We start from the raw sequence: 27057 nt of genomic DNA on the forward strand, positions 1-27057 counted from the left end.
CATCTTTTTAAAATGCTTTTAACAAGACCCTTAGCTTTGTTGAAGATGTTCTTGTTTGTGTTCTTCACACAGGAAGATTTTGTTGGAGAAAATAGAATGAGAAAGCAGAAAAACACATACAGAGCTCCTCATACCCACACTAAAGGTACACCAAGCATATGTAGTCTAGGCCTGTTCTGTTTTTTATTTCTGTACACAGTTATGTCTTCTCCATAGCAACACCTTTTCTGCACGTCTGTTTAATTTTATGAAACTGTGTGTGTGGCTCTGGACCATAATTGTCAGTTTGTATTCAGAGGGCTATATCCATTGTTAATGAAACTCAGAGTAGACCCACTGAAAAACTTTACCCATCACTTTCAATGGGTCTACTCTGAGCATAATTTAGTCAGATATAACCCTTAGTGCTTTACCATTGTCACCCTGGGCAACTCTTTGGAGAAAGGGCAGGATTATAATGATAAAATAAGACTAAATAGGCTAAACATTTGATTTTTTTAAAAAACAAAATCACCACAAAGAACATTGGAAAAACAAGTAATTTCCCCCTGTATGATAGAAGTAAAACAAAAGCTAATAATGTACAAAGTTGAAGCATTAAAAGACCCAATGAGTGGATGGCATTTTGCATACATTTCATCACAAAAATATTAATCCTGTTCAAGACTTGGGTTTTCACAGTCTGAACGTGTGATGACAGCAGGAAGAGGACAGTATTCTGCCGTCCTCTTCACACAGTTAATATCCTCACAAACTGGGATAAGAAGGTGTTAAGGAGCAACTTTGGTCTCCTCTAGCAACTGCCCGTACCTCCTAGGGAAGGCCTGCCTTTCACTCAAAGATGACCAAAGCCTTATCATTGTGGCTGCATACACACCATACATTTAAAGCACATTACTTCCCCCAAAGAATCCTGGGTACTGTAGTTTACCTCTTACAGAGCTACAGTTCCTAGTACCCTTAACAAACTATAGTTTCCAGGACTCTTTCAGAGAGGCCATGAGGCTTTAAATGCATAGTGTGTACACAGCCTTTCTCTCTTTCTGTCAGTCGCCTTCTAAGAATGTTCTACTATGTAAAGAAATCTAAGCTCTTTGTTTGTTCAGTGTTCTAAGGATTTGTACAATTATTTCCATTGCCATTCACAGAACTTAATTTAGTATGTGAAGAAGATGAAAACATGAGAATAGAAGACAGCCAAACTCTCTCCATCTGTAGTTCTCAGGTATTAAGCTGCATTTTCATTCTGTTCCAACATTGCTTCCATTTATTTTTCTGAATTTGCATTTTTAAATATTTGCTAAACGTAAAAAGTGCGGGTAGTGGTTAAGGTGTTAGACTATGACCTGGGAGACCAGGGTTCGAATCCCCACATAGCCATGAAGCTCACTGGGTGACCTTGGGCCAGTCACTGCCTCTCAGCCTCAGAGGAAGGCAAAGGTAAACCCCCTCTGAGTACCGCTTACCATGAAAACCCTATTTGTAGGGTCTCCATAAGTTGGAATCGACGTGAAGGCAGTCCATTTCCATTTCAACAAGTGCAACAGAATCTGACAATTTGCTGAAAAGTTCCTGCAGAATATAGATTTTGGATGCTCTAGGACCTCCACATAAAGAAGCTTTCAAAGATGAACTAATAGTCACATTATTTTCTAGTCTCATCCACTGCCTTGGCAATCTAGATATTTGCTGGTTTCTTTTGTAACTCCAAGTGAAACTACAGATGAAAGATTACACAGGCAGGAAGTGCTCTCACCATGGTCTTTGCAAAGAAAAGCTTTAATTTCAGGTTCAAGCTGGGGGGGGAACACTGGTTCTTTTGGTTTGCTGCAGAAGTTGGCTGTGTGCACAGTACCAACTGGGTAGCTCCTGAGACATCATGAATCCACCTTCACACACCATGCTGAGGCAGTTTCTTCCTTTCAAAAAACCTGATTTTTATTCATAATTTATTTATTTTTTAAGGGGGTGAATGAATTTCTAAGTATGTTTGTACACAACCCAAAAGCTCAGACCAAAGCTGGAACAATCTTCTTCTTTTAAATTATATATCTGTTTAATTGTTTTTAGGTGGAGCATCTAGTTAATAAGACATCAGAACTTGAAGTAGCTGAGGGCAAGACAAGAAGTGGAAGGAGATTTCAATGCAACACAGTCAGTGTCGTTTTAAAAAGAATTAACAAAGTCAGGATTATTATTAATTGTTAATAAAGTATTAATTCATTTCCATAATATTTTCCCCATAGTACTCCAAATGCATTATGACACCTTAGTTATTCCCACATTAAGCTTGTGACTTAGGAAGCTGCCTTATACTGAGTCAGATCATGGGTTTATCTAGCTCAGTATTGTCTACACTGACTGGCAGCGGCTCGCCAGGGCTTCAGACTTCTGTAAGGCTACATGTTAAGCTGCACAGATGAATGGAATTTGAGCCTGGGCCCTCAGCATCCGAGTCCAGCATTCTCACAGTATCATATTGAGCTTTTGGGAAATGTTTGATTGAGACTCCAGTGGCTATACCATTGCTATGTTCTCTCATGCTTAGCATGTCTGAGCGCTAACTAAGGGCTCTTCCAGGTGACCGCTTTGTTGAGCATTCATCCTAACTTGCTTGCAGAAAGTTTGCAGGAAGGTTATACGTGCCCTCTCCTTATTGAGCATTCATTCTGATTTGTTCTCAGGGAGGCTATACACCTTCCCATTTATATTTCATTTAACCCACACTTTTTAGTTCATTTCCCCATCACTTTTCTAGTCTTAAAAAGTCTGTTGTCTTTGAAAGTGGATTTGTTACTCCGGAGCACTTCAAGTCCACCTTAATTGCTGCACAAAGCTAATTTCTGGTATACGATTGAATCCCTCCTACAAGACACTAATAGTCTGGAGGCAACCAAAATTTTTAAAAACAATAGTAGTAGCAGCAGGGTGACTTATTCGTTTTAGTTCATTTTTAACAATAAAATACCAGTTCACAGGCTTGTGAATAACAGGCAAAGCTATTGTTACCCATACTGAGGTTTTGAGGCAGGCTGTGTTAAAAATGTAAAAAATGAGTTGTAAACAAGCTTAGGGAATAGATTTCATTATGCATTGAAAGAGGTTTTTACTTCTTGTTTTACAAGATTTTGTTACTTTGTGCTTCTAAGGAGAGACCTCAGATTCTGTAACCTGTAATGAAACTACAGTTTGGGAGGTGAAATAAGATGCCAATGGTTCACCACCCCTTCCCCAGGGTTATGACATGTGTATGTCACAGCACAGGAACCTTGACATTTATAGTAGCTAGCACTGGCCTGATTTGCAGGTACAAATTTGCAGAGGGATCTGAGTGATATTGGGGGTAGTGTTGATGGTGCAAGCAGAGGTAAAATGTGGGTGAACTTTCCAGTTCTGGCTGTTGTTGGGTTGCATTTTTTTTTGTTTAACCCACAAGGCTCTAGTCTAGAGTGAGGTCAGGAAGAGTTGCCTCCAGTCTTGTTGTGTCATGACAATGTGTCGCGTGATGACATGGCATGGTGGTCACGAAACCTACTCAGAGTTATAAATAGTTCCTGCTCTTTCTCCAAAACATTGTTTTTTTAAAAAAAGTTGCCCACCTGCAGCTGGAGCATGGGAGTGCAATTGCTGCCACCAAAGGATTATGAAACAGGCAACAGCAACAAAGTCAAGTAGGAAGAGAGTTTCATAAAACAGTAAGATCCAGAGGGTCCTGCTTTTGAGCTGGAAAAGTTCTGTAAAGATCTTTCAGCTCAGCTCTTTTACACACAGTGACTCACCATTCTCTTTCCATCAAACCAATGCTGTTTCTACTCTAACTTGTTCCCTAGCTTGGTCCTGTTCTGCACAGTACCAGGTCTGTACAGAAATAAACCTTTGTATGCACCTGCTACAGCTGCTTTACTGACATAAACATTTTAACCTATAAACACTGTGGGAAAGATTCTGCCAGAATCAGCAACTTAGGAAATGCCCTTCAGAATGCACAACGGTGAAAGTAAACCATATGCCGTCATGACCAAGCGAAGGCTTGCCCTTCCTGTCGCCACTCTTAAAGAACCCTTCATTAATTTTTAACACAAGTTGAGGAAGAGTAACAGCCTATGGATGCACGGAAGGCTTCTTAATAGCCACCTGCAGATCTCCTTTCCAGGGCTAACGGTTCCTCTGTCTCTGTAAAGGGTGATGTGGAAAGCAGCAGCAACAAAAAGCAGTTAGCAGCAAAGCATCCTATAGACACTCAGAAAAGAAGAAACTCGGAATCAGGCAAGCCAGTAAGTTCTTACCAGTATTATGTAGAAAGTAACAAGGTTGTTACTTGTATTTCTCTCCCCCCCCCCTTCATGAATCCAGCAGAAGTCTTGTTTTGTTGTCATTTGTTAAGTGGCAATTAGAATCTTGGAAAATTAGCTAATTTTATAGGGCAGCCATCCAATACCTCATTCACTTGTTAGTGTTGTTGATTTCCCTGTGACCTACTGCACAACCCTATGCATGCTTACTTGGTAAAGTCCCATTGTGTTTCAATGGGGTTCCAACAGTGTCTAGGACTGTAGCCTTTAGTGGAGAAAATAATAAGAACATAAGAAGAGCCTGCTGGATCAGGCCAGTGGCCCATCTAGTCCAGCATCCTGTTCTAACAGTGGCCAACCAGGTGCCTGGGGGAAGCCCGCAAGCAGGACCCGAGTGCAAGAACACTCTCCCCTCCTGAGGCTTCCGGCAACTGGTTTTCAGAAGCATGCTGCCTCTGACTAGGGTGGCAGAGCACAGCCATCATGGCTAGTAGCCATTGATAGCCCTGTCCTCCATGAATTTGTCTAATCTTCTTTTAAAGCCGTCCAAGCTGGTGGCCATTACTGCATCTTGTGGGAGCAAATTCCATAGTTTAACTATGCGCTGAGTAAAGAAGTACTTCCTTTTGTCTGTCCTGAATCTTCCAACATTCAGCTTCTTTGAATGTCCACGAGTTCTAGTATTATGAGAGAGGGAGAAGAACTTTTCTCTATCCACTTTCTCAATGCCATGCATAATTTTATACACTTCTATGCCCCCCCAGTTGTAGCTATTACAGTGAACAAATGAGGGCTCACACAACAAAATGCTGTTTGTGAGGTGGGAGGTGTTTCTAGATTCACCCTCCACCAGCTGTTTCTTAGCTTGGAGCCTTTGAAGGTGCAGATTGTGCTGGCTGTCTCACAATCTGCACCTTCAAAGCCTCCCTTTCTCAAGCAAGGAAGCTGATCAGAGCCGAAACAGACTCCTTGCCTGGCAGACCTGACACCAGCACCAGGCATTGTGGGGCAAATCCATAGCCCCAGTGGGGCCTACTGGGCTGCCAGAGTCACCATGGCAGAGGATGCAGCTCAGCTAGCTGAATGGAACCCCAAATCTGCTCTGCTGCACAGACCCTCTGTTAATGATGCCAGCACTGCCTCAGACATATGTACGCACACGCCACATACAGCAAACCCTATGCATGCTTGTTGCCCAGGAATAAGTCCCACTGAGTTCAGTGGGCCTTGCTCTCATCTCAAATAAGCGTATACAGGATTGTAGCTAGAGATAACCTTTTTTTCACTTGGAGAAAACAACTGCTCTTCATTTAGGGCAGAAACTGAAGTCAAGAAATATATGTTCAAAAACCTCATACTGGCTTCTGTGTGGAACTGTCTTGCATTATAAGTGATTGAGGATTATTGCTGCACAAGGTGCATTTTCAGAGAGTTTAAAAAATTGTTCAGGTGCTTGTCTCTCTTGGCAATTGCTTGAGCCTCCTTGAGTTGCTTCCTCTCACTTTGAGAACGGCTAATTTATAGCTCTGCTTAGTAAAAGTGCACAATTCCCATTTGATCAGATAGAATTAAAATTCCTGTTTGATCAGTGATCTTGTTTGGGAGACAAATAGTTCACAGGGCTATTGTAGCAACCCTTTCACTGAAAAACCAGCAAAGATGATACTAAGCTCTTTGCCCTCTGAATAAGTCATACTCAAGAGTGGGCACATTAGAATGAATGAACGTAAATTAGTCATGATGACTTAAGCATGGTAATTTCAACAGTTCTACTCTAAGTCGGACTTGGATATAATCCATGAACAGAGTAATGATTTATGTTCAGTGTTACATTTTACAAAGACTTCATGGTTATATTATTTTTTAGGTCTATCATCTTGAATTCTCATCTTGTCAAGACTCAGGTCCCAAACGGAGAAAATTTAGTGAACCAAAGGAGCGGATTTAATATTGGCTTCCTAATGTTTATTATTTCCACCCCCAACCATCCAATGTTTTTCTCTTTATACCTAGTAGTTTGATATTTTAATGGGGCTATATTTTAAACTGTTGAAGCCATCAAACATTTTTCAGTGCTTTTGTTTGCAGTCAAATTCAGGTATACATGAAATCCAGTCTCATAACACTCAAATGTCATCTGTCAGCCTGGGGGTGGGGGATGGGATGTTGCTGTTGTCTGAAGACATCATAAAATAACTGTTGCTTTGATCTGAGGCCTGATTTAAATGTTAATGGTTGACATGCAAAAACAAAAGGTAATCCAGGTGCCATTTCACATAGCCAGGCTCACATTAAACTTGGGTCTCTCGGCTGTTATCCATAGAGAGTGCCTTGGCTATGGGTCTCGTGTGCTTAATTTTGCATGTGCAAACAAACTAAGACAACAGCTGCAGTTTTAACTTGGGCCTGAGGAAAACTTCCTTAAGAAACTGATAAATTGATTCCAACTGGAATAACTTCACACAACACTATTGATGCCATGTGAATTAGAAGGAAAAAGCTAAATGTTTGTAACCTTAGCCAACTTTCGCCAAGCTGGTACCAAGTTGGTTTTGGACTACATCATGCTGGCTGGGTCTGACAGGAGTTGTAGTCTAAAAAAGGCGAAATGGGCACCAGCTTGGGGCAGGGTATTGTAACTAATAGCCTCACCCACAGAAAAAGTTAATCACATCTAAGTCATGTGAAATGAGATGTCACAAAATTGACTTCAGAGGCCCATGGATTTCAATACCTCTTAGGCACATCTTACTTTCTCTGGACTGGAGCTAACAATTAACTTATAAAGCAATAGTTATTTTGTTTCTTGTTACTAGAAGTGTAACACTAGAGAAAACGTTAATAATTTTATGCTATATAATTCTTGAAACATAATGGAAGTATGACTCAAGAACATTGATTTCTAATTAAATGTTTATAGAGGTCTGCAATCCATGTGCTTTGTTTTAGACCTTCCACTTTTATAGCCACAATAAAATATTTACAACTCAAACAAGCCGCCTCTTTTCAGAACATTTGCTTTAAATGTTGATTCCTGCCTCATCACTGGGTTTTCCCAATCTTTCTGTGATTGTTGTTATTGTTGTTATGTGCCTTCAAGTCGATTACGACTTATGGTGACCCTATGAATCTGACCTCCAAGAGCATCTGTCATGAACCACCCTGTTCAGATCTTGTAAGTTCAGGTCTGTAGCCTCCTTTATCGAATCAATCCATCTCTTGTTTGGCCTTCCTCTTTTTCTACTCCCTTCTGTTTTTCCCAGAGTTATTGTCTTTTCTAGTGAATCATGTCTTCTCATTATGTGTCCAAAGTATGATAACCTCAGTTTCATCATTTTAGCTTCTAGTGATATTTCTGGTTTAATTTCTTCTAACACCCAATTATTTGTCTTTTTCGCAGTCCATGGTATCCGCAAAGCTCTCCTCCAACATGTTTGACTTTTTCACTGTCCATGGTATGCACAAAGCTCTCCTCCAGCACCACATTTCAAATGAGTTGATTTTTCCCTTACCCGCTTTTTTCACTGCCCAACTTTCACATCCGTACATAGAGATCGTGAATACCATGGTCTGAATGATCCTGACTTTAGTGTTCAGTGATACATCTTTGCATTTGAGGACCTTTGCTAGTTGTCTCATAGTTGCCCTCCCCAGTCCTAGCCTTCTTGTGATTTCTTGACTATTGTCTCCATTTTGGTTAAGGATTGTGCCAAGGTATTGATAATCCTTGACAAGTTCAATGTCCTCGTTGTCAACTTTTTCTGAATACTGGATGGAGAGCAAGAAATGACTTAGATATTTGTGCAACCACCACTGACGTAATCCACAGGTGGGTGATTTAAGGAAGCAAAAGCATACTGGAATAGCAATGGAAGGAGATGATTGTGTTAATCTGGTGAGAAGCAGTGGCACCCGGACCCATAGTCTGTCTTCAGGAATTTATTTCCTGAATGTCACACACACACCCTGCCAAAAAAAACTGGTGGCACCCATTCGTTCTTGGGGTGGGAGCAGCCAGTAATTCTGAGAAATATCCCATCTTGGTTGACAGGCAGCGTCCTCCAGCAAAAATAGCACCAAGAGTCCTGGTTTGTTTTTATTGGGGTTTTTTATATTGTTTCTTGGATTTTATATTGCTAGCCAACTTGGGTGGAAATGTAGGGTATAAATATGCCTAAGTAAACCTCCCAAGACTGGTTCTTTGTTAGCCAGCAGCAGAGTTCAGGCATCGAGTGGCACTGTTTGAATTTTACTTAGGATGCTTATTTCTTCACTTTGCTCAGTGCCATTACCATGGCGTTCCACAGATTCTCCTACGTGCCTGCCATTTTGAATGCAATGGTGGAATAGGAATGGGATAGAAATTCAGTTTGGTTCACACTTTAATGTGAACCTAAATTGCATTTCCTGATACCACAATATGATCAAAATGCAGCTATCTCCAAATTTTGCAACACAGATGTGTATAAAAATGTTTTTATTAGAGGAAAGTGCATAAAAATATATGTGAAAACAACATACAAAAAAAGACATTGGGGCAACTGCTTGCAAAAACATGCAAGTTAGGCAAAACTGCATCCAAAAACATGTATATTGGGAGAAAAGTAGGTACCTTATCCCAGTCTGCATCTGTGTTGGAATTGCTTTTTAAGTTGTTTTTAAAGTTATTGGGGTCCTTTTCAAAGATGCTTTGTTTTAATAACTTTTCCAAGATGTTTTATTTAATAGGTTTCAAAGTATTTTGTTTTTAAGATGTTTTAAAGTGCTTTTCGTGTTTTTGTTTGCTGCCCTGAGCTTCTACTGGGAGGAAGGGCAGGATATAAATCAAATAATAAATAAATAATAAAATAAATATAAATTTAATAAATATAATGGTGCTCTAAATGTATGGTTCAGATGTGGCCAGCTTGGAGTCCAACGTCTGCTTCGTTGTCTCCTCGGTGGTCACAAAGTGGCTTCCAGCAGCAGCCAAGAAGGCAGTGAACCCGAGTTACATGAGGCCTTTCCTATTTTCCCGCCTTTTTTAAAAAAACCTTAGCACTGTTACCAGCAGCTTCCTGCTCTCTCAGTGCCTCACAGCGACAGCGCAAGCAGGCTAGAGAAAGGCGGCCAGTTTTCCCCTTCTGCTCATCAGGCTGTAATGTGGCAAGAAGCCTATTTTGGCTTTAAAGGGTATAAAAATTAATAAACGATACAAGAAAATAAAAGCCAAACGGCAGCGCTGAGGCGTATCTTCTGAGGTACTAAAACAAAATGGAGGCAGCTCCCTGTCTCCCGCACGAGCGGCCTTTAGCAGCCTTTCCATTCCTGAATCTGTGGAGGAAAAGAGCGCAAATCGGGGGGAAAGCTGGAACAGAAGACACTCCCCCCAAAACATTTTATTTTATTCATGATTGTATTGACATCCCATCTTTCCTTCAAGGAGCTCACGGTGGCATACATCCATAGTTCTTCCCTCCTTCCATTGTATCCCCAAAACAACTCTGCAAGGTTAGGCTGAGGCAGTGACTGGCCCAGTGGGCTTCATGGCCGAGTTGGGATTTGAACCTGTCTCTTCCAGGTCCTAGTTGAAAAGAGGAAAGTTGCCCTGTAATGATGTCTCAAAAGGCGGTTTCACAGGGACCGCCGTCATGTCCACTTTTCTTGCGAGCGTGGCGTTATCCCAGTCTGCCTCGGTACTGGAAGTGTAGGTTGTTTTTTTTAACATGTTTTGGTTTTAAGCAGTTTTTTGTGTTTTGTCACTTGCTGTTTGCTGCCCTGGAAAGGGTGGGATATACATTGAATAATAAATAAATATATAAAATTAGAGAATGACACGCTCTTGGCCCCAGGAGAAGTTCCTGCAGAGAAACGTTGGGTCAAACTAAAAAGACCTTAGGCTCACAGCTAGAAATGGATAAAATTATTTATTTACTATGTATTTATTTAAAATATTTCTATCCCACCCTTCTACCCTGTAACAGGGCACTCAGGGCGCCTTACAAAAATAAAATCAGACATGTACATAATAAAATTGTAAACAATAAAATCACAAAAACATTAAAATAAATTAAAATACATAAAATACAGTTAAAATACATAAAATACAATATATATACACACACATAATATACATGGAGTGGTACTCAAGGGGACTACAAGGGTAAAATTTAACATAGAAGGCATAAAATTCCAAATTGTGTGTGTGTGTTTAAGGAACTTCTAGTAGAATGTCCTTTTTTTGGCTGCCTAGCCTAACATTTATATAGTTATTTTGAGTGTTCGTAGACTGCTTTCTGTCACAGGCAACCTCCAAGCTATTTACCGAGCAAACCATTTCAATGCAAATACTTGCACATCAAACAGATGTGGAGGCCCAGAAAAAAAGACACATTTGGGCAGGAAACACACTTTTTCAGTTTTCTCCAAAAAACTGAACAATCAAAAAAGAAGAAAAAAACTCCCCCCTCCAAAAAAAAAATCCAGTTTTCCCCCAGGCCTTCGCACTTACTTTCAAAGCAGCTCACATCAATGATGATGGGGCCCTGTGATCAGGCTTTCAAATTAAAAAAAGGCAAGATTCAAATGAAAATTAATTCCAATTAAAAAGGCAAGGCATGGCATCCAGGGAAAACGTACAAGACGGAAGATCAGTTCTTCCAGTGGCCATCCTGACAGAAGGGGTGTAAAGTTGTAATCTCGTGCACGCTTACTTGCACAAGGAAATCTCTTTGCGCTTCACTTACTGTAATCTCCTTTAAAAAGCACCTCAAATATAAACCCATAGTAAAAGCAGAGCTTGGACAAGTTACTTTTTTGAACTACAACTCCCATCAGCCCCAGCTAGCATGGCCACTGGATTGGGCTGATGGGAGTTGTAGTTCAAAAAAGTAACATTTCCAAGCTCTGAAAAGCCCCTTGCCTCCAGGCTCACACTCTAACAGACGCGACACAAAAGGAAAAAGGAACGGGAAGGGTAGAGGAAAGATGTGCGGGAAATGCTTGCTAACCCGGGTTAGGGTTTGCATGCAAACATCGGCCTGACTCCTTTGCTTGCATTCCTTTCGCACCGTTCTCTGACCGCCACCGAACTTTGTACATCGATTTTTGCTTTTTGTGCAGGTATACGAGTGTGTGCGCGCGAGTGTGCGCACGTGCAAAAAGGTCATTGGCTCTTTGGGCTTGGAAAGCCAGCCACCCTCTCTTCTTCCCTATTGGTCCCCTTGCTGTCCATCCCACTAGCTCCTCCCTTCCCTTTTTTTAGTTAATTAACCGTGTCCCCTCTTTTGCAAGCTTGGCTGTGGAAACAGAGCGAGAAGAAAACCCGCCTTTCTACGGAGCCTATTGGTGCCTTGCCTTGCAGCGGGTCTTCTCATTTGTCCTTTGCAGACACACCAGGGTAGGTTTCTCAGGGATACCAGGAAGCTGATGTGCGGGGGGTGTATTTCCCCCCCCTCCTCCTCTGCAACCTTCCTTTTGGGTAGATGAACCAGGAAGTAAAGTTTGCACTGCTTGGGATTCTCCAGCTTTCCTATTGAGAGGCAAGCAAACAATCTGAGCAAGAGGTGGAGAGATCAGATTATTACAGGTGAGTCTGGGAAAAGGGCTTTCTCTCCGCGGTTATGCACCCTTGGGTGCAAAAGGAATCTCACCCAGTCTTCGTTTTAATACGTAAATTTAAAGAGGTGGGGGAGGGGTTGTTGTTGCTGACCCCCCCTCACTTCCTCCCCCCCCGATCTGGGAATTAAAAAGCAAAAAAACAAAACCCAAATAATCCTGATTGTAACGGTGGAGCAATACATGTTGAGCTACTGTGTTTGTTCCGTTCCTGAGACCGTTTGCAAGCCGCTCTGAGTTTGAAGCGCATTTTGAAGGGGCGTAAAATGCAGATAAAGTCACAGACGCGTTGCTTCTTAAAATGATCTTTTTGCAATGGGGTGGACTACAGAGAAAGGGGGTTACGTGGTTAGAGTGCTAGACTAGGGCCTGGGAGGCCAGGCTTCAAATCCCCACCAGGGATTCTGGCAGGGTTCTCCCCTAACTCTACTTGCAGATGCTGGGGAATTGAACTCAGGGCCTTCCACGTTCCAGCCGAGTACTCCGCTACAGGGCTATAGCCCTTGCCCTAAAAGTCAACTAAGCTTCCAGTCCTCATGGTTCTGAATAAATGGGTGGTTTAAATAGGGACATAGGAAGCTGCCTTCTATTGAGTCAGACCCATTGGCCCATCTGGCTCAGTATTGTCCGCACCAACTGGCAGCGGCCGGCTCTCCAGGGTTTCAGGCAGGGAGTCTCTGCCAGCCCTACCTGGAGATGCTGTTGGGGATTGAACCTGGGCCAGGAAACGCTTCAGGCGCTGTGAGCGGTGCAGGAGGAAGACCAGTTGCTGTTGTTATTTTAAAGGAGGCTAACTCTAATTTTGTGGTGGCAGAATCGTCTAGCTAAAGATGTGGTTTTTGAGGCCTCCTCCAGCTTTGGCCAAGCAGCTACAGTAGCATTACTCCTTCATCCTATGGGGGTTAGGAAGGAGAAATTGAAAAAAAAACCCACATGTGTATACGTGTCCGTGTAGCCTGATCATAGGATGACAGGGACCTGCCTTATATTGTGTCAGACCCATTGGCCCATCTTACGCAGGGTTGTCTACACTGCTGGATGCAAAACCAGGCACTCTACCACTGCAGCAGGGCCTGTGACACTCTGCCCCTGGCTATGTAGGGTCCATTTAGCGATCGCAGGCAGCCTGAAGAGAGGGGACGGGTCTATAGAGTTGCCTTGTTGTCATTATTTATTAAATTTATATCCCTGCCTTCCTCCCAGTAGGAGCCCTGGGTGGCAAACAAAAACACTAAAAAACATGTTAAGAGCAGACTTTAAAATATATTAAAGCAAGACAACTTTTTTTAAAAAAAATGTAAAAACATCTTAAAAAGCAATTCCAATGCAGACTGTTATGAGAAGACCCTGGCCAGATCAAGCCAAAGCTTCGTCTGGTCTGGAAGCCCTGTTTCCAGCACCAGGCAGACAGGAGAGGCACAAGCAGTGCAGGAAAGGCTGTAGCCCTCCTCTCTTGTTTTGCCCCCTCAGTTTCTCATTTTTCCAGTGTTAAATTCAGTTCTCTACATTTCTGCAGCAATCAGTAACTGTTTTTTTTAAAATCCCCATGAAAATTCTCCACCGTGTTAGTGCGGTTTTCTTGGGGTAAATAGTGAAATGGAAATGGGCTGCCTTCAAGTTGCTCCTGATTTATGGTGACCTAATGAATAGAGTTTTCATGGTAAGCGGTATTCAGAGGGGGTTTCCCATTGCCTCCCTCTGAGGCTAGTCCTCCCCAGCTGGCTAGGGCCTGCTCAGCTTGCCACAGCTGCACAAGCCAGCCCCTTCCTTGTCCGCAACTGTCAGCTGGGGACAACTGGGCTCCTTGGGACTCTGCAGCTTGCCCACGGCTGCACAGGTGGCAGGGCACGTAACCCCTGAGCCACTCACTGTGGGGGTGATCTTTAGCTGGCCGTTGACGCCTAGGAGACACGAGTGGGGATTTGAACTCGCAGACTCTGGACTCCCAGCCAGGCTCTCCTCCCCACTGTGCTGTACCAGCTGTTTGGGGTAAATAGTATATAAATGCAAGAAAGTGATGAAGTAAGCCGGTTAATTAAATGAGATTTGATCTATCAGTTTAAGCCTTCATACATTCCATATGACACACAATAGCTTTGCAGGAAAAAAGCATACGTTTTATGATTTTCTTCTGCTTTGCATTTAGGCGATATGTACACATGTCATTGCAGATGCAATCTGAGCATTTGCTCGTGTGTGAGAGTGAAGGGAGATTGCTGCTTCTAAGCTTGTCCTCCTCAGTTTTATACTTTGATTAAAATAATTAACCCTCACACTTATATTTTTTGGGGGGGAGATTTGCCTCATTAATTGGGGAACCCTGTTTGGTTGATTAAAATGTTCCTAACTTTGTTACTCTAACCGATGTAAAAGCTGCAGCCTTTCAAAAACATAAAGAGGTGTGTTTTCGGGGGGGGGGGCGCCTTGTCTAATTTTACACAAGTTTTACATTCTGGCTTCCTGGAGACTATTCTGACTCGCCGTAGGAAACCAAGCAATGGTCTGTTTCTAAGCCACAGCTAGAGAGAGGATCCATAAACTTGACAGATGATGTGCAATCCGTGTGATTTTAATGTGACTGACAGCTTGATTCTGGAACTTGTTTCTAAGCACCGGGATAGGTGAAGTAATCATAGAGGAGAATGCTTCTGAGCATGTGTAGATAACCTTTTCCTCACCAGTGACTAATCCAATTCCTCTGGGGGAGGAAGAGAAGGCCTTCACGTGTGGGTTCGTGGTGAGGAGGTTGAGCCACAGAACCTCTTAAGCAGGGATGATGTGATTTGACGTAGGTGACTTTGCTTGTGTGAAGCAATGAAGAAATGTGCTTGAAGAAACTGCCTTATACTGAATCAGCCCATTGGTCCATCCAGCTCATGATTTCCTGCACTGACTGGCAGTGGCTCTCCAGGGTGTCAGCCAGGGAGTCTTTCCCAGCCCTACCCAGAGATGCTGGAGACTGAATTTAGGATCTTCCCGAGAACAGTTGCTCTACCCTTGAGCTATGGCTCTTTCCCCAGAGGCCAGGAGCAAATGGCATTGCCAAGAACTATTTGCAGTCTATATATACATATTTTTTCCCTCTGTTCCTAGGCACAACGGGGAGACCATGACGACATTAATTCACCGGGGGAGGCGTGCGGATGTTGGCCGGAATGTTGACAAGCGGACGGAGGGCGAGGAGGACTCGGCGCCAGACCAGTGTTTGGGCGAGGAAGATCCCAGCGATTCCAAAGACATCCGCCTCACCCTGATGGAGGAGGTGCTGCTCCTGGGCTTGAAAGATAAAGAGGTACAGAACCATCAACAGTGCTTCTCGTTTCTGGTCCTGATGTTAGGTGAGAGGAGGGCGAGATTTCCAGTGGTTCATGGTTGTGGAATTCAGTTCGCCAAGCCGGTCTTTGTCACAGGCAGAACAAGCGGGTCAAAAGAAGTGTCTGAATACACACGTGCAAACATTTCGACTGATTCTCACCCCTAATTCTGGCCCAGAACGTGGATGCCCTCTGGTGCAGAGTGTTCTTTGCCTATTTCCTACCCAGTAGTAGTAGTAGTTATGTGCCTTCAAGTCAACTATGACTTATGGCGATCCTATGAATCAGCGACCTCCAAGAGCATCTGTCATGAACCACCCTGTTCAGATCTTGTAAGTTCAGGTCTGTGGCTTCCTTTATGGAATCAATCCATCTCTTCTTTGGCCTTCCTTTTTTTCTACTCCCTTCTGTTTTTCCCAGCATTTTTGTCTTTTCTAGTGAATCACGTCTTCTCATTATGTGTCCAAAGTATGAGAACCTCACCTTCATCATTTTGGCTTGTAGTGATAGTTCTGGTTTAATTTGTTACAACACCCAATTATTTATCTTTTTCGCAGTCCATGGTATCCGCAGACCTCTCCTCCAACACCACATTTCAACCATGGCACAAAATTGGATTATATTCAAGGCTAGTTCTACTCAGAGTAGACCTGCTGAAGTTAACAGACATGGCTCACTTAGGTTCATTGATTTCAGCCGGTCTGCTCTGAGTAAAACTCAGTTGGCTGCAACCTGGAGTCTTTTGCTATTCTTTAAAGGTGTCTGACTTATTATGGCGTAAGCTTAATGAACCAGAGCCCATTTTGTCAGGTGTATGAAGTTGGCGCAGTGTAAATATATATAGGTCAAAAAGCTATGAAATGCGAGAGGTTCAATCTCTGCCCAGGCTAAATACATACAAGAGAAGCACAGTGATCATCCCTGGCAGCAATAATTGGTAATATAACAGAATCTTCCTATTTAAACCTCCGCTGTCAGAGGTAGGATGCCTTTGAATGCCAGTGGCTGGAAATCACAAGTTGGGAAGGCACTGCTGTGTCACTCAGGTCCAGCCTCTGGGCTTCCCATTGGGGCGTCTGGCTACTGTGAGAACAGGATGCTGGACTAGATGGGCCACTGGTCTGATCCAACAGGGCTGTCCTTATGTTCTTAAAAACAACATACAAATGAAATAAATAACATTTTAGAGCAACGATTCAAAGCAATTAAATGCATTGGAAAAACAAGCAAATGCCGCCAGGTCAATAAAACACGGCGAGAATTCAAAATACTAACTAATAAAACCCAAGACAGTCTTCTTAGTGATGTTTGGCAACTATCGACTAAGTTAAATTAACACTTGTTGTGAGTGAGAGAATATTGGTTTCGATGGAGTCCTAAACAAATAAAATCAAACTTGCCGACAAATTCTGGTTCTAACCCCACTGATCTTCTGTAGAGGTTCAAACTGACTTGGGTTTTTTGAGCAAAAGTTTCATGAAGGAGTGCAGTGTCCATGCAAGAATAGGTGGGGTGCATTTTAAAACCAGTTCTGAACTGATCCAACTGGTATATGTACCATGTAGGCATCTTTTATTTATTTGTTTCTTCTCCTCCTCCTTGCAACAAATCCCTTGTCCAAAGGTGTGTCAGACAAACACTGGGCAGTTCCTGTTAGTAATTTTCGAAGCAGAATGTTTTGGAGTTGCACATTTGCACAGTATTTCTGTAGGCAAGCGTGTCCAAGCTTTTGCCGCTGATTGTGTTTAGTAACGTATCTCCCCCCCCCTCGCCCCCACAATGGAAGTTGGGAGCCGTATCCCAGAATCACTCTTACAAAGGACTACCCTTTGGCACTGCTAGATCATTGGAGATCTCCTGGTGCAGTTGCTGTTACAGGGGTTCCCAAACTGTGGTCCATGGGATACCAGTGATCTGCAAGGTTCATTAAGGTGGTCCATGGTGTGTCTGTAGAAATCAAAATCGTACAGCATCTGGCACACCACATTTCAATGGCTACAACAGGCAGAAAAATTAATAAGAGGACTGCCAAGACCCTCATTGTCAAGTAGTGCAGGGTAGGGAGGAGTTATATTATAATCCTCGTTTGGTTTGTAAAAAATGTGCTGTGAGACCCAAAATGTTAGTTAATATTGGTAGCGAGAGAGAGAGAGAGAACCTGGATAAATAGAATCCAATTTGCTGAATAACCAGTAGACATTAGATTCTGCCAGGCTCTTAAAAACATCAGAAGAGCCTGGCTGCTGGATCAGGTCAAAGAGGGCTCATCTAGTCCATGATCCTGTTTCCACAGTGGCCGACCAGATGTCCCCATGAGAAGCCCATGAGCAGGACCTAAGTCCAACAGCAGCTCTCTCCACCTGCGATTCCCAGCAATGGGGATAATTCAGATGCATTTTGCCTTCGCAAGGGAAGGGAGGGCATAGCCGTTGATAGCTTCTGTCCCGCCCTGCTGGCTTGTGCCCCGGGCTCCTATGATTTGGCATCCCCCTCCATTTCTACTTAGAGAGGACTTTTTATTGATTGAATGATTTTGATTGATTTATTAAATTTACATCCCAACCTTCCTTCCCGAAGGAGCTCAGGGTGGCAAGCAAAAATACTAAAGGCACTCTTAAAGTCTTTTGCTTTTAAGATGTTTTAAACGTATTAAAACAAAACATCTTAAAAAACATCTTTAAACAACAACTTTAAAAACATCTTAAAAAGCAATTCCAGTGCAGGTGCAGACTGGAATAAGGCTTCTACTTAAAAGGCTTGTTGAAAGAGGAAGGTCTTCAGTAAAAAAGATAACAGAGATGGCACCTGTCTTGTATTTAAGTGGAGGGAATTCCACAGGGCAGGTGCCACAGCACTGAAGGTCCGCTTCCTGTGTTGTGCGGAGCAGACCTGCTGATGAGATGGTATCTGCAGGAGGCCCTCGCCTGCAAAGCGTAGCGGTCGACTGGGTATATAAGGGGCAAGACAATCTTTCGGGTATCCTGGTCCCAAGCTGTGTGTGTGTGGTGGGGGGTTGTGCACCAAAACTAGAACCTTGAACTTGGCCTGGAAGCTTGTGGGCGGCCAGTGCAATGCTTCCAGCAGCGGGGTAACATTTTTAAATAAATAAATAAATTTTTAAAATGCATCCCTGTCTTTGGAGTCCCTATCTTGGGATGGGGATATAGCACTGTGGTAGAATACAGGAATACCCCGCTATACAGACCTTCACTTTAAGGACACTCGCGAGTACAGACATACTTACAGTAGCGCCATTCCCCTGTTTACATACGCTCGCTTCGCAAGAACGGACACCTAACCTTTGGTTGTGGCCTGTTCTTTCGGTGCGTGGGGGTGGTGGAAAGAGATGCGATCGCACGACTGCGATCAGCTGGGAGGCGCGGCGGCGCAGCAGCAGAGGCTTTAGCGCGGGGCTTTGAGGCTCCGCGTGAAGGAGAGGTGGCACAGTGGCGGTGCAAGTGAAAAAAGGTAGTGTAGATTTAAGTACATTTTCGGTTTACGTACTCGCTGTGAACCCATTGCGTACGTTAATGTGGGGTATTCCTGTACAAGCCCTGAAGTTTTGCACGTTTTTTAAAAAAAACAAGAATCCACCTCTGTTAGGGACCACGGAGAGTTCCCTTTGCTTGCCAATCCATAAAGACAGTGCTGTTCTTGGTTCCGGTTATTATCCTGCTGTGTTATGCAAGTAACTCCTTGTCCTTTGGGGAACCCTTTTCAACGAAGTCATGGCATCCCAACTACAACTGCACCTGTTTTGTACTCTCTCTGCCTCTTCCCTCCCCAGGGGCATCCATTTCCCACTTCCCTGTAACTGTAGACGCATTTTCATGGCCTCACACCAAACAGGCATGTTTTGACAGTCGGTTGTTGACTTCCTCCATGGAGAAGCCGGGCCAGGCTTTCTTACAACCGCATCTTTAACAGGGTGCATGCTGGGGGGATTTTTTTTTTTGAGGGGGTTGCGAAATTACTGGCATGTGTGGCGCTCTTATCCCAGATCTTGCAATCCGAAAGGTGGCTCTTGCTCTTGAAAGCTGTGTGATGCAGTGGCAAGGATTTACTGTAAGAAGGGGATTTTCCGATCTGTGCATGTGTGTATTTGCAGAAAGGAGGCCTGGTGATGGGAACCCCCAGCTTCTGGTAGCAGAAGAGAAGGGGTTGCTTGGAGCTTGGGGTGAAAGGGAAGCAGCCAGTGCAGCAGTGAGGGCCACGTACAGGCATCTGTGTGGCTCTGTCGCAAGGCCTCCATGACTCTCTCACAGACCCTGCACTTAGCCCTCCTCAGGTGCATTTGCCTGGCTAGAATGTGCCTCTGCGCTGCAGCGATGCCTCTTCATTGCCTGGGTGGTGGGAGGTGTGTGGGTGCATGTGATGCAGAGAGACCTTGTGACATTTGCATGGAAGCTAGGATGCAGCCTCCGGTTGGCCTTGCAGAACTTCAGGTGCATAACAAAGATGTTCCTATTTCAGTAGGCATTTCTGAGTTGTTGTTTTTAAAACGATGCGTTTTAATTATTGTTCACTGTAAGGTTTTTCTTTTTAACCTTTAATGTAAATGGCCTAGAAATTCTGGATATTAAGTGGTATATAAATATCTGAAATAAATGCTTCACTAAACTAAGTCATGAGTGGAGCAGACTTTGAATATGGATACCATCCCCTAGTAGAAATTTTATCAGGCCTTTCCTCCAAGGAAAACAGGGCTGGGCGTTCCCCCTTTCTTATCCTTACAGCAACCCTGTGAGGTAGGTGGTAGGTTAGGCAGCAAGATAACGATTTGTTCTGAGGATTAAGGTAAGACACTCTTTAATTACCACACAGCAGTGGCAGCAGAGAATCCCACCTTCTCTGTCGCCCTTTGCCTGCGCTAGCTGTGTAACAGTTGAAATGTGTTAAGGCAGAGATAGCCAGCCTGGTGCCTCCCCCACATGTTGCTGGACTACATCCCCCATCAGTCCCTCCAGCCAGCGTGGCCAATGACCAGGGAAGATGGTGGGAGCTGTAGCCCGGCATTAACAGGGGGCACCACATGGGCTACTCCTGTGTTAAGGGATCATTGATCCATTTTAACTGGGCCTGACTATGTGCTTTCGAAGCCAGTCAGCTTTGGAACCTCGAGAAGAAAGTGCGGCTCAGCCCACCCCAAGAGCTTGAGCATTTTGGTGGTAATTCTGTGTGTGATTTTTTAAAATGAAAACTTTTTTTTTTTTTTTTTTTTTGGTTTAAAGCCCTAGTCATGCCGGAACTCTAATCCTTGTATGTTTTTCCAGTTCAGTAGTTTGACTCAGACTGGTTCTTCAGCCTCATTTTCTCTGGCTGGGCGAGGCACTCTTCCAGATGTTAACTTGCTAACTTTATGACCGAGAGAGGAAGCGTTAATACTGGGGGTCCTTTAGAAAACAACAACAAAAGACTGTGGAATTATCCATAGCCGATTTTGCTTGCTTATCGGAGGCTGTGATATCGGAGGCATACGTACTTGGAAGTACACTCTCTTGAAATTGTGGGTTTTATTGACAGACTTACTGTTTCTCTTTTTTTCAGATCTATTCTGAACCTGTCTGATGCAAAAATGCAGGTTATAAAATGTTTAATAATAATTTGAAGTATCAATCCTGAAATCTAGAATGCAAGAATGCCGGTATCAGACTTAATATCTGAAACTCAAAATCTGTTTTCGTAGGTTTTCAATTTCTGTAAGAAATTCTTGGGATTTAGGAGCACGTTTCAGGCTTCTAGTAGCATTATATTAGGTTGTAGCCAATGTTAGCCCTATTTAGAGTAGACCTACTAAAATGAATGGGCATAACTTACTTAGCTCCATTGATTTCAATGTGTCTCCTCTGAGTAGGACTTAATTGGCTGCAATCCATTTTTATTTCTTATAGCCCACCCTTATAAATTGCTTGGGGCAGCCAGCAACATTTAAAACTGCAACCTTAAAGACAAAAGGAAAACCATAATCTAAACTACAGTGCTCAAAACAATCTGTGATACGGTTCTATTATCAGGGCCAGTCTTACTGTGCCCTGAAGGTCTGCAAAAATAAGGTGACACCTGAACAAATGCAGCTCAGAGGTTAGCCAAGACTGCACAGACACATTTGGTTACTATAAATCTGATTTTTAACATGAAATCGCAGATGCCAGATTCCGTAAAACGTGAATTTTCAGATCCTGAGTAACTTCTTGCCGAGGAGGACTAGGGCCTTGCTCTTCATTCCAAATGAGATATGAGTTGTGGTTACAAATTCCACACTGATATACGCAACTTCTCTCTTTGTATCACAGATACACACAGCGAAGTTGCGCTGTTGAAAGCTGGTATAACATGTGGCCATCGATGTCACAGGACTTACTTTCTTAAGAAATAAACACTTGAACTTAAGGCTGTTTTCAGTATCTTAAGAGAAACACCAGAAAGGTCATTGGCATAAAAGAGACCTTTTCTTGTTGAGTTCTTCCCAAAACACACCCAGGATGTTGAGCTATAAGGAAGTAGAGATATTTTTTTTAAGGTAAATAAAAGACCGATTCTGACTGTTAAATGTTTGCGAAGGCAAGCTCTCTTGCGTAAGCTTAAACATACTGGAGTGAGTAGGCTTTTAAACTTTTTTCCCCTAAGCTGAAATAAGCAGTGGGGGGATAAGTCAAAGTAGCAGGTGAAATGTAGGTTGGCTGTGTTTGCGCAGGAAGGATGCATCACCGGTGGCAGGCTGCTGTTCTTTTGACCCACCCCTTTCTCTGCATTTTGTGTTAAAGGAATCTGGGTTTGTTCGTCAACTTGGAACAGCTTTGTCAAAAGTTAACCGATAACTGATAACAGTTAGAAAAGGAGCACTGTGCTGAATGTGTGTGTGTTTGTACTACCACCTCTCTACCAATAAATATAATGTGTGCATCTGTATTGGAATTGTTTTTAGGTGTTTTAATATTTTTAATCACTTTGTGTGTTTGTTGCCTTGGAGTTCTTTTGGGGGAAGGGTGGGACGTAGATGTAAAAAATATATCTATATGTAGATATTGTAGGTGTGGGGGACCTTCGGCCCTCCAGTTGTTGCTGGACAACACTTCCCATCAGCCCCAGCTAGCATGGCCAGGGGTGAGAGAGTTGTAGTTCAGCAACATCTGGAGGGCCAAAGGTTCTCCACGCCTCTTGCACTGTGTTTCCAGCTATCACTGAAAATCCTCCCTTCCCCCATTCTGCCCCGGCTCATTAAGACGAGCCCAGTTGGATCAGAACAAAAGTCTGATTTGTTTTATTTTATCTAGGAAGATAGGAACCTGCTTATACGGAGCCAGACCATTGCTCCATACACTGGATGTAGTGGCTCTTCAGCATTTCAGAAAGGAGCCTCTCCCAGCCCTGCCTGGAGATACCGCTGGGGATTAAAACTGGGGCTTTCTGCACGCAAAGCAGATGCTCTACCCACTGAGCAAGAGCCCCGTATGTCTAAACCGCTTAACATTTTAAAAATCTCTCAGTGTGCAGTACAGAAACACTATCCATTAAAACAAAAAAGCATCCTAAAGCCAATATCGAATCAAATAAACCAGGGATGCAGAGGATCCGTACCCGTCAATCGCGGTCCGATTCTATTGCTTGGTGGAAGCGTGGGCAAAGAAGATAAAGAGTCTTTTTACAAGACGGGTGAAGCAGCTGATGGTTGATGCTCCATGCCTGGCAGTGCCATCTAGCCCTAAGGAGATAAGAAGAGCCTGGCTGCTTGACCAGGCCCATCTAGTGGCCAACTGGATGCCTATTGGAAACCTGCAAGCAGGAGCTACGAGCAACAGCACTGTCCCCTCCTGCGGTTTCCAACGACCGGGAGGAAGGGTGGGATATACATTTAATAAATAATAACTGGTATTCAGAAGTATACCGTCTCTGACAGTAGAGGTAGAACATGTCCACCAGGGTTGCGAGCCATTGATAGCCTTCTCCACAAATTTATCTAACTGTTGGGGGGGGGGGGGAACCACAATTCCTTTTTTTTTTTTTAAAAAGCCACTCTAGCACCCTTGGCTAATAATTCTACCTTTTGATCATCTCTAACTGACTCGGAACAAACGATTCACTCTTTACGGCCTGACCTTGCAGGTTTTGAAGCTTCTTTCTCTGCCTCTTCAAATCATTGCTGATGTTCATTCCTGATCTCCTCCTCAGGGCTACACGTCTTTCTGGAACGACTGCATCTCCTCAGGTCTCCGTGGGGGCATCCTCATTGAGCTGGCGATGAGAGGAAGGATACAGCTCGAGCCGCAGACTATGAGGAAAAAACGCCTGCTTGACCGGAAGGTGAGGATTTTTCTGCACCCTGCCCTGTGTTATATTTGGGGGGGGGAGCTGTTTGATACCTCTCGAGCCTGGAAGAAGTGCCTCTCTGTCTCCCTTTCCTTTGGCCTTCTAGGTTCTTCTGAAGTCAGATGCCCCGACCGGAGATGTGCTCCTGGACGAGACGCTGCGACACCTTAAAGCCACAGAGCCTGCTGAGACCGTGCAAACCTGGATTGAATTGCTGACAGGTGAGGTGGGAGGGGAGCGTTTATGCGCATGGTGGGGCTACCTAACCTTTGTGGCTTCTACTTATTTCTTCCCCCTCCAATCCCCACACCTTCCAGTGACTCAGCCTGAGGGCCCCATTCCCTCATAGGACACCTTCACTGGTAGAGTGCCTTCATTGCATGCTGCAAATCTCGCGTTCAGTCCCTGTTGGGCTGGAAGAGAACCTGTGTCTGAAGCCTGGGCTCCTATGGGGAGGAAGGGCAGGATATACATCTAATTAATAACAATAATAATAATAATAATAAGCCCTGGAGAATCATTGCTAGTCTGTGTAGACCAAGCATGGCAAAACTTTGGCCCTCCAGATATTGCTGAACTACAATTCCCATCATCCCTGGCCATTGCATGTGCTTGCTAGGGCTGATGGGAGTCATAATTTAGCAACATCTGGTGTAGACAGTATTGGACTAGATGGGCTCATGGGTCTGACTCGGTATAAGGTGGCTTCCTCTGCTCCCTAGTGACTTGTCCCAGCTTGTTCTTACTGTTGACGATCTTCGCTTGTGCCCTGCAGGCGAGACCTGGAACCCCTTCAAGTTGCAGTACCAGCTCCGCAATGTCCGCGAGCGGATCGCCAAGAACCTTGTGGAGAAGGGGATCCTGACGACCGAGAAGCAGAACTTCCTCCTCTTCGACATGACCACCCACCCAGTCACCAACACCACAGAGAAGCAGCGCTTGGTGAAAAAGCTCCAGGAGTGCGTCCTGGACAGATGGGTCAACGACCCCCACCGCATGGACAGGCGGACCTTAGCCCTGCTGGTCCTGGCCCACGCTTCCGACGTGCTGGAGAATGTCTTCACCAGCCTGGTCGACGAGAAATACGACGTGGCGATGAACCGGTCCAAGGACCTTCTAGATAGAGACCCCGAAGTGGAGGCCGCCAAAGCAGGTGGCACTGAGATGATTTGGGCTGTGTTGGCGGCCTTCAATAAGTCCTAAATTCCTCCCAGTTGGGTGAGGTTGTTCTGAGTGGGTTTTGACCCTCTTCCTCTCTAGGATTGAACCTTTCGTTCTGTGGAATCTTCCCATGCTCCTTAGCAGCGGGCATTGGTGACTTGCCATGCCCAACCGCCACCACCACAGTTGTTGGGCATGGTGGGCGACATTCTGTTACAGGAATGCCTATATCTTCACCACCTCCTCCTCCTCTTCCTCAGATTGGGGATTTGTTAGGTTGAAAGAATGAGCTGAGAAGTTCGTGCGCCGTTTTCTCCTCCTCCCTGAAACACTTTCTCCCCTCCTCCCTTTCCACCCCCCCCATGCCGTTAAAATGAAGGTCTTTGTCTGCTAGCAATGGATTGAGCCGTCTGTTTCTTTTATTTCAACCCCTTTTCCTTTTTGCTGTTTTAGGGAAGAATGAATTGCGACGTGCGTTTGGGATATTTTTTGTTCTTTTTTTGTGTGTGTATTTTTTAATCTTATCATTCCAACCTCTGTTCTGCCCGGTCTTGTGTTTTGATCCAGTTTTTCCTTGTGCTGTTTATCCTTGTGTTCTGCTGAAAAAGACCATTACAGCACAAATCTCTATGCAATCTCTTGTGTGTGATTCCTCCCCCTTTTGATTCTGAGGGGTTCCATCCCCTTCCCAATTGCGTGTCGTGCTTAAGTATGCAGGGAATACCCATAACTGATGTTCCATGTGTTCCGGGATAATGACAAATTAAATGTTGGATCCAGACTTAGTTGTGTCCTCTACACTGTACATTTAAAGCACTCTTATACCACTTTTAACAGTCATGCAAAGAATCCTGGGAACTGTAGTTTGTGAAGGGTGCTGAGAGGTGTTAGGAGACTCCTATACCCCTCACAGAACTACAGTTCCCAGAGTGATTTAAGAATCAATTCCTCTCCTCAGGGAACCTGGAGAATTGTAGCTCTGTGAGGGGAGCAGGGGTCTCCCAGCAACTCTCAGCACCTTTGAAACATGCAAAGCTACCTTAGACAGGGGTATGCTGTTGGTTCACCTTGTTCAGAGTTTCCGAGGTCTTGGGTAGGCTTTTCCAAGCCCTTCTGTACTCATGATTCTTTTAAACTGCAAAACATGTTCTGCCCACTGAGCAATGTCTTTTTCACAAAGGATGACCAGAAGCAATTACCTTAAACAGAGTCAGGCCATTGCTGTATCTTGCATTGACTAGAATCTGGCTCTTGTACAGCAGAGTCATTACCTGTTCCTGTTGACGATTATCTTTTTTAAATGGGCAATACCTAGGATTGAACCTGGGACCTTCTGCAATCCAAGCATGTGACCTGCCACTAAGTTGTGCTTAACCCCACCCCCGTTGTATAGTGAGAGTGTCCATCCCGCCGTAAAGAAGGTTGGAAATCATTGCAAGTATTAGACTTTATTTTGGTAACCGCACTAAGCTGTAGTTGTAATTCCCAGTGAGGTACTGAAATGGCGCATTCGGGTTCTGAACCTAGGCCACTGTTTTGGGTGCGGTACAATGTATTCAGTAGACACTAGCCCTCTAGAGGTTGTGGACTCCAGCTGCCATCAGCCCTAGCCAGCATGGCCAATGGTCATAAGAACATGAGAAGAGCTAGCTGGAGCAGACCAGTGACCCATCTATTCCAGCATCCGGTTCTCTCAGTGGCCAAACAGATGCCCCAATGTGAAGCTCACGTGCAAGACCTGAGCGTAACAGCAGCTCTCCCCTCCTGAGGTTTCCAGCAACAAAATCAGGGATTATTGGTCAGGGATGATGGGAGTCATAGTTCAGAACATCGAGAGGACACCACATTGGTTACTCCTGCTCTGTGCAATGCAGACAGAATGCAATGGCACGACTGGCCATGCTCATAATACACCAGTTCTTAAAAGACCTGCGTTGATTGCCAGTGTGCTTCTTAATTCAAGATACTTAATGTTGGCATACAGAAAGCTCTCAACGTTTTGGGGCCCCAAATATTTGAAGGAGCTGTTCCTCCTTTAACAACCTAGCCAGCTGTTGACCTGCCAGCAGGACCTCTCCTGCAGATCTACACTGCTATGTGAAGTCTGTGGTGGTGATGTGCAGAAGGGTCTTTTCTGTGGCAGCTCCCCAGATCATGGAACACCCTCCCCTCTGGCCTCATTGCTGCATACATTTTGACATTGGGTCAAGAGGCACCTTTTCACGCAGGCCTCCTGGGGTGGAAGGTGTTGGGTGGTTTAATTGCATTGAGCTGTACGCAATTCACCATTGGACCATTTTGGGAAGGGCAGACCATAGACCAGGGGTGGCCACTCTGTGGCTCTCCAGATGCTGCTGAACTACAGCTCCCATCAGTCTCAGCCAACA

General features: G+C 44.2%; 2 protein-coding genes across 5 annotated transcripts in view; both read left to right on the forward strand.

The window, feature by feature from the left end:
• The window catches only part of HORMAD1 (HORMA domain containing 1), a 20655-nt gene extending 13368 nt beyond the window's left edge, over window positions 1-7287 (forward strand). Inside the window, exons 11-15 of one of the 2 annotated variants that reach the window (XM_061606223.1) lie at window positions 73-145; window positions 1149-1225; window positions 2071-2154; window positions 4182-4274; window positions 6160-7287. In XM_061606223.1, the coding sequence (XP_061462207.1) occupies window positions 73-145; window positions 1149-1225; window positions 2071-2154; window positions 4182-4274; window positions 6160-6240 (408 nt within the window). In that variant the 3' untranslated portion in view covers window positions 6241-7287. The remainder of the gene's footprint in view (window positions 1-72; window positions 146-1148; window positions 1226-2070; window positions 2155-4181; window positions 4275-6159) is intronic. The other variant, XM_061606224.1, reaches the window with a different exon arrangement.
• GOLPH3L (golgi phosphoprotein 3 like) lies at window positions 1149-25451 on the forward strand. 3 transcript variants are annotated; one of them, XM_061606227.1, is made up of 5 exons: window positions 1149-1225; window positions 14982-15180; window positions 23372-23503; window positions 23616-23730; window positions 24285-25451. In XM_061606227.1, the coding sequence occupies exons 2-5, from the start codon at window positions 14998-15000 to the stop codon at window positions 24710-24712; spliced, it is 858 nt and encodes a 285-aa protein (XP_061462211.1). In that variant the 5' UTR covers window positions 1149-1225; window positions 14982-14997; the 3' UTR covers window positions 24713-25451. The 3 variants fall into 3 exon arrangements, with proteins under 3 accessions (XP_061462211.1, XP_061462210.1, XP_061462209.1); XM_061606226.1 differs by lacking the exon at window positions 1149-1225 and adding an exon at window positions 11557-11670; XM_061606225.1 differs by lacking the exon at window positions 1149-1225 and adding an exon at window positions 11677-11859.
• The last annotated feature ends 1606 nt before the right edge of the window (window positions 25452-27057 follow it).

The sequence above is a fragment of the Rhineura floridana genome, chromosome 22, assembly GCF_030035675.1.
Source record: "Rhineura floridana isolate rRhiFlo1 chromosome 22, rRhiFlo1.hap2, whole genome shotgun sequence".
Classification (NCBI taxonomy): domain Eukaryota; kingdom Metazoa; phylum Chordata; class Lepidosauria; order Squamata; family Rhineuridae; genus Rhineura; species Rhineura floridana.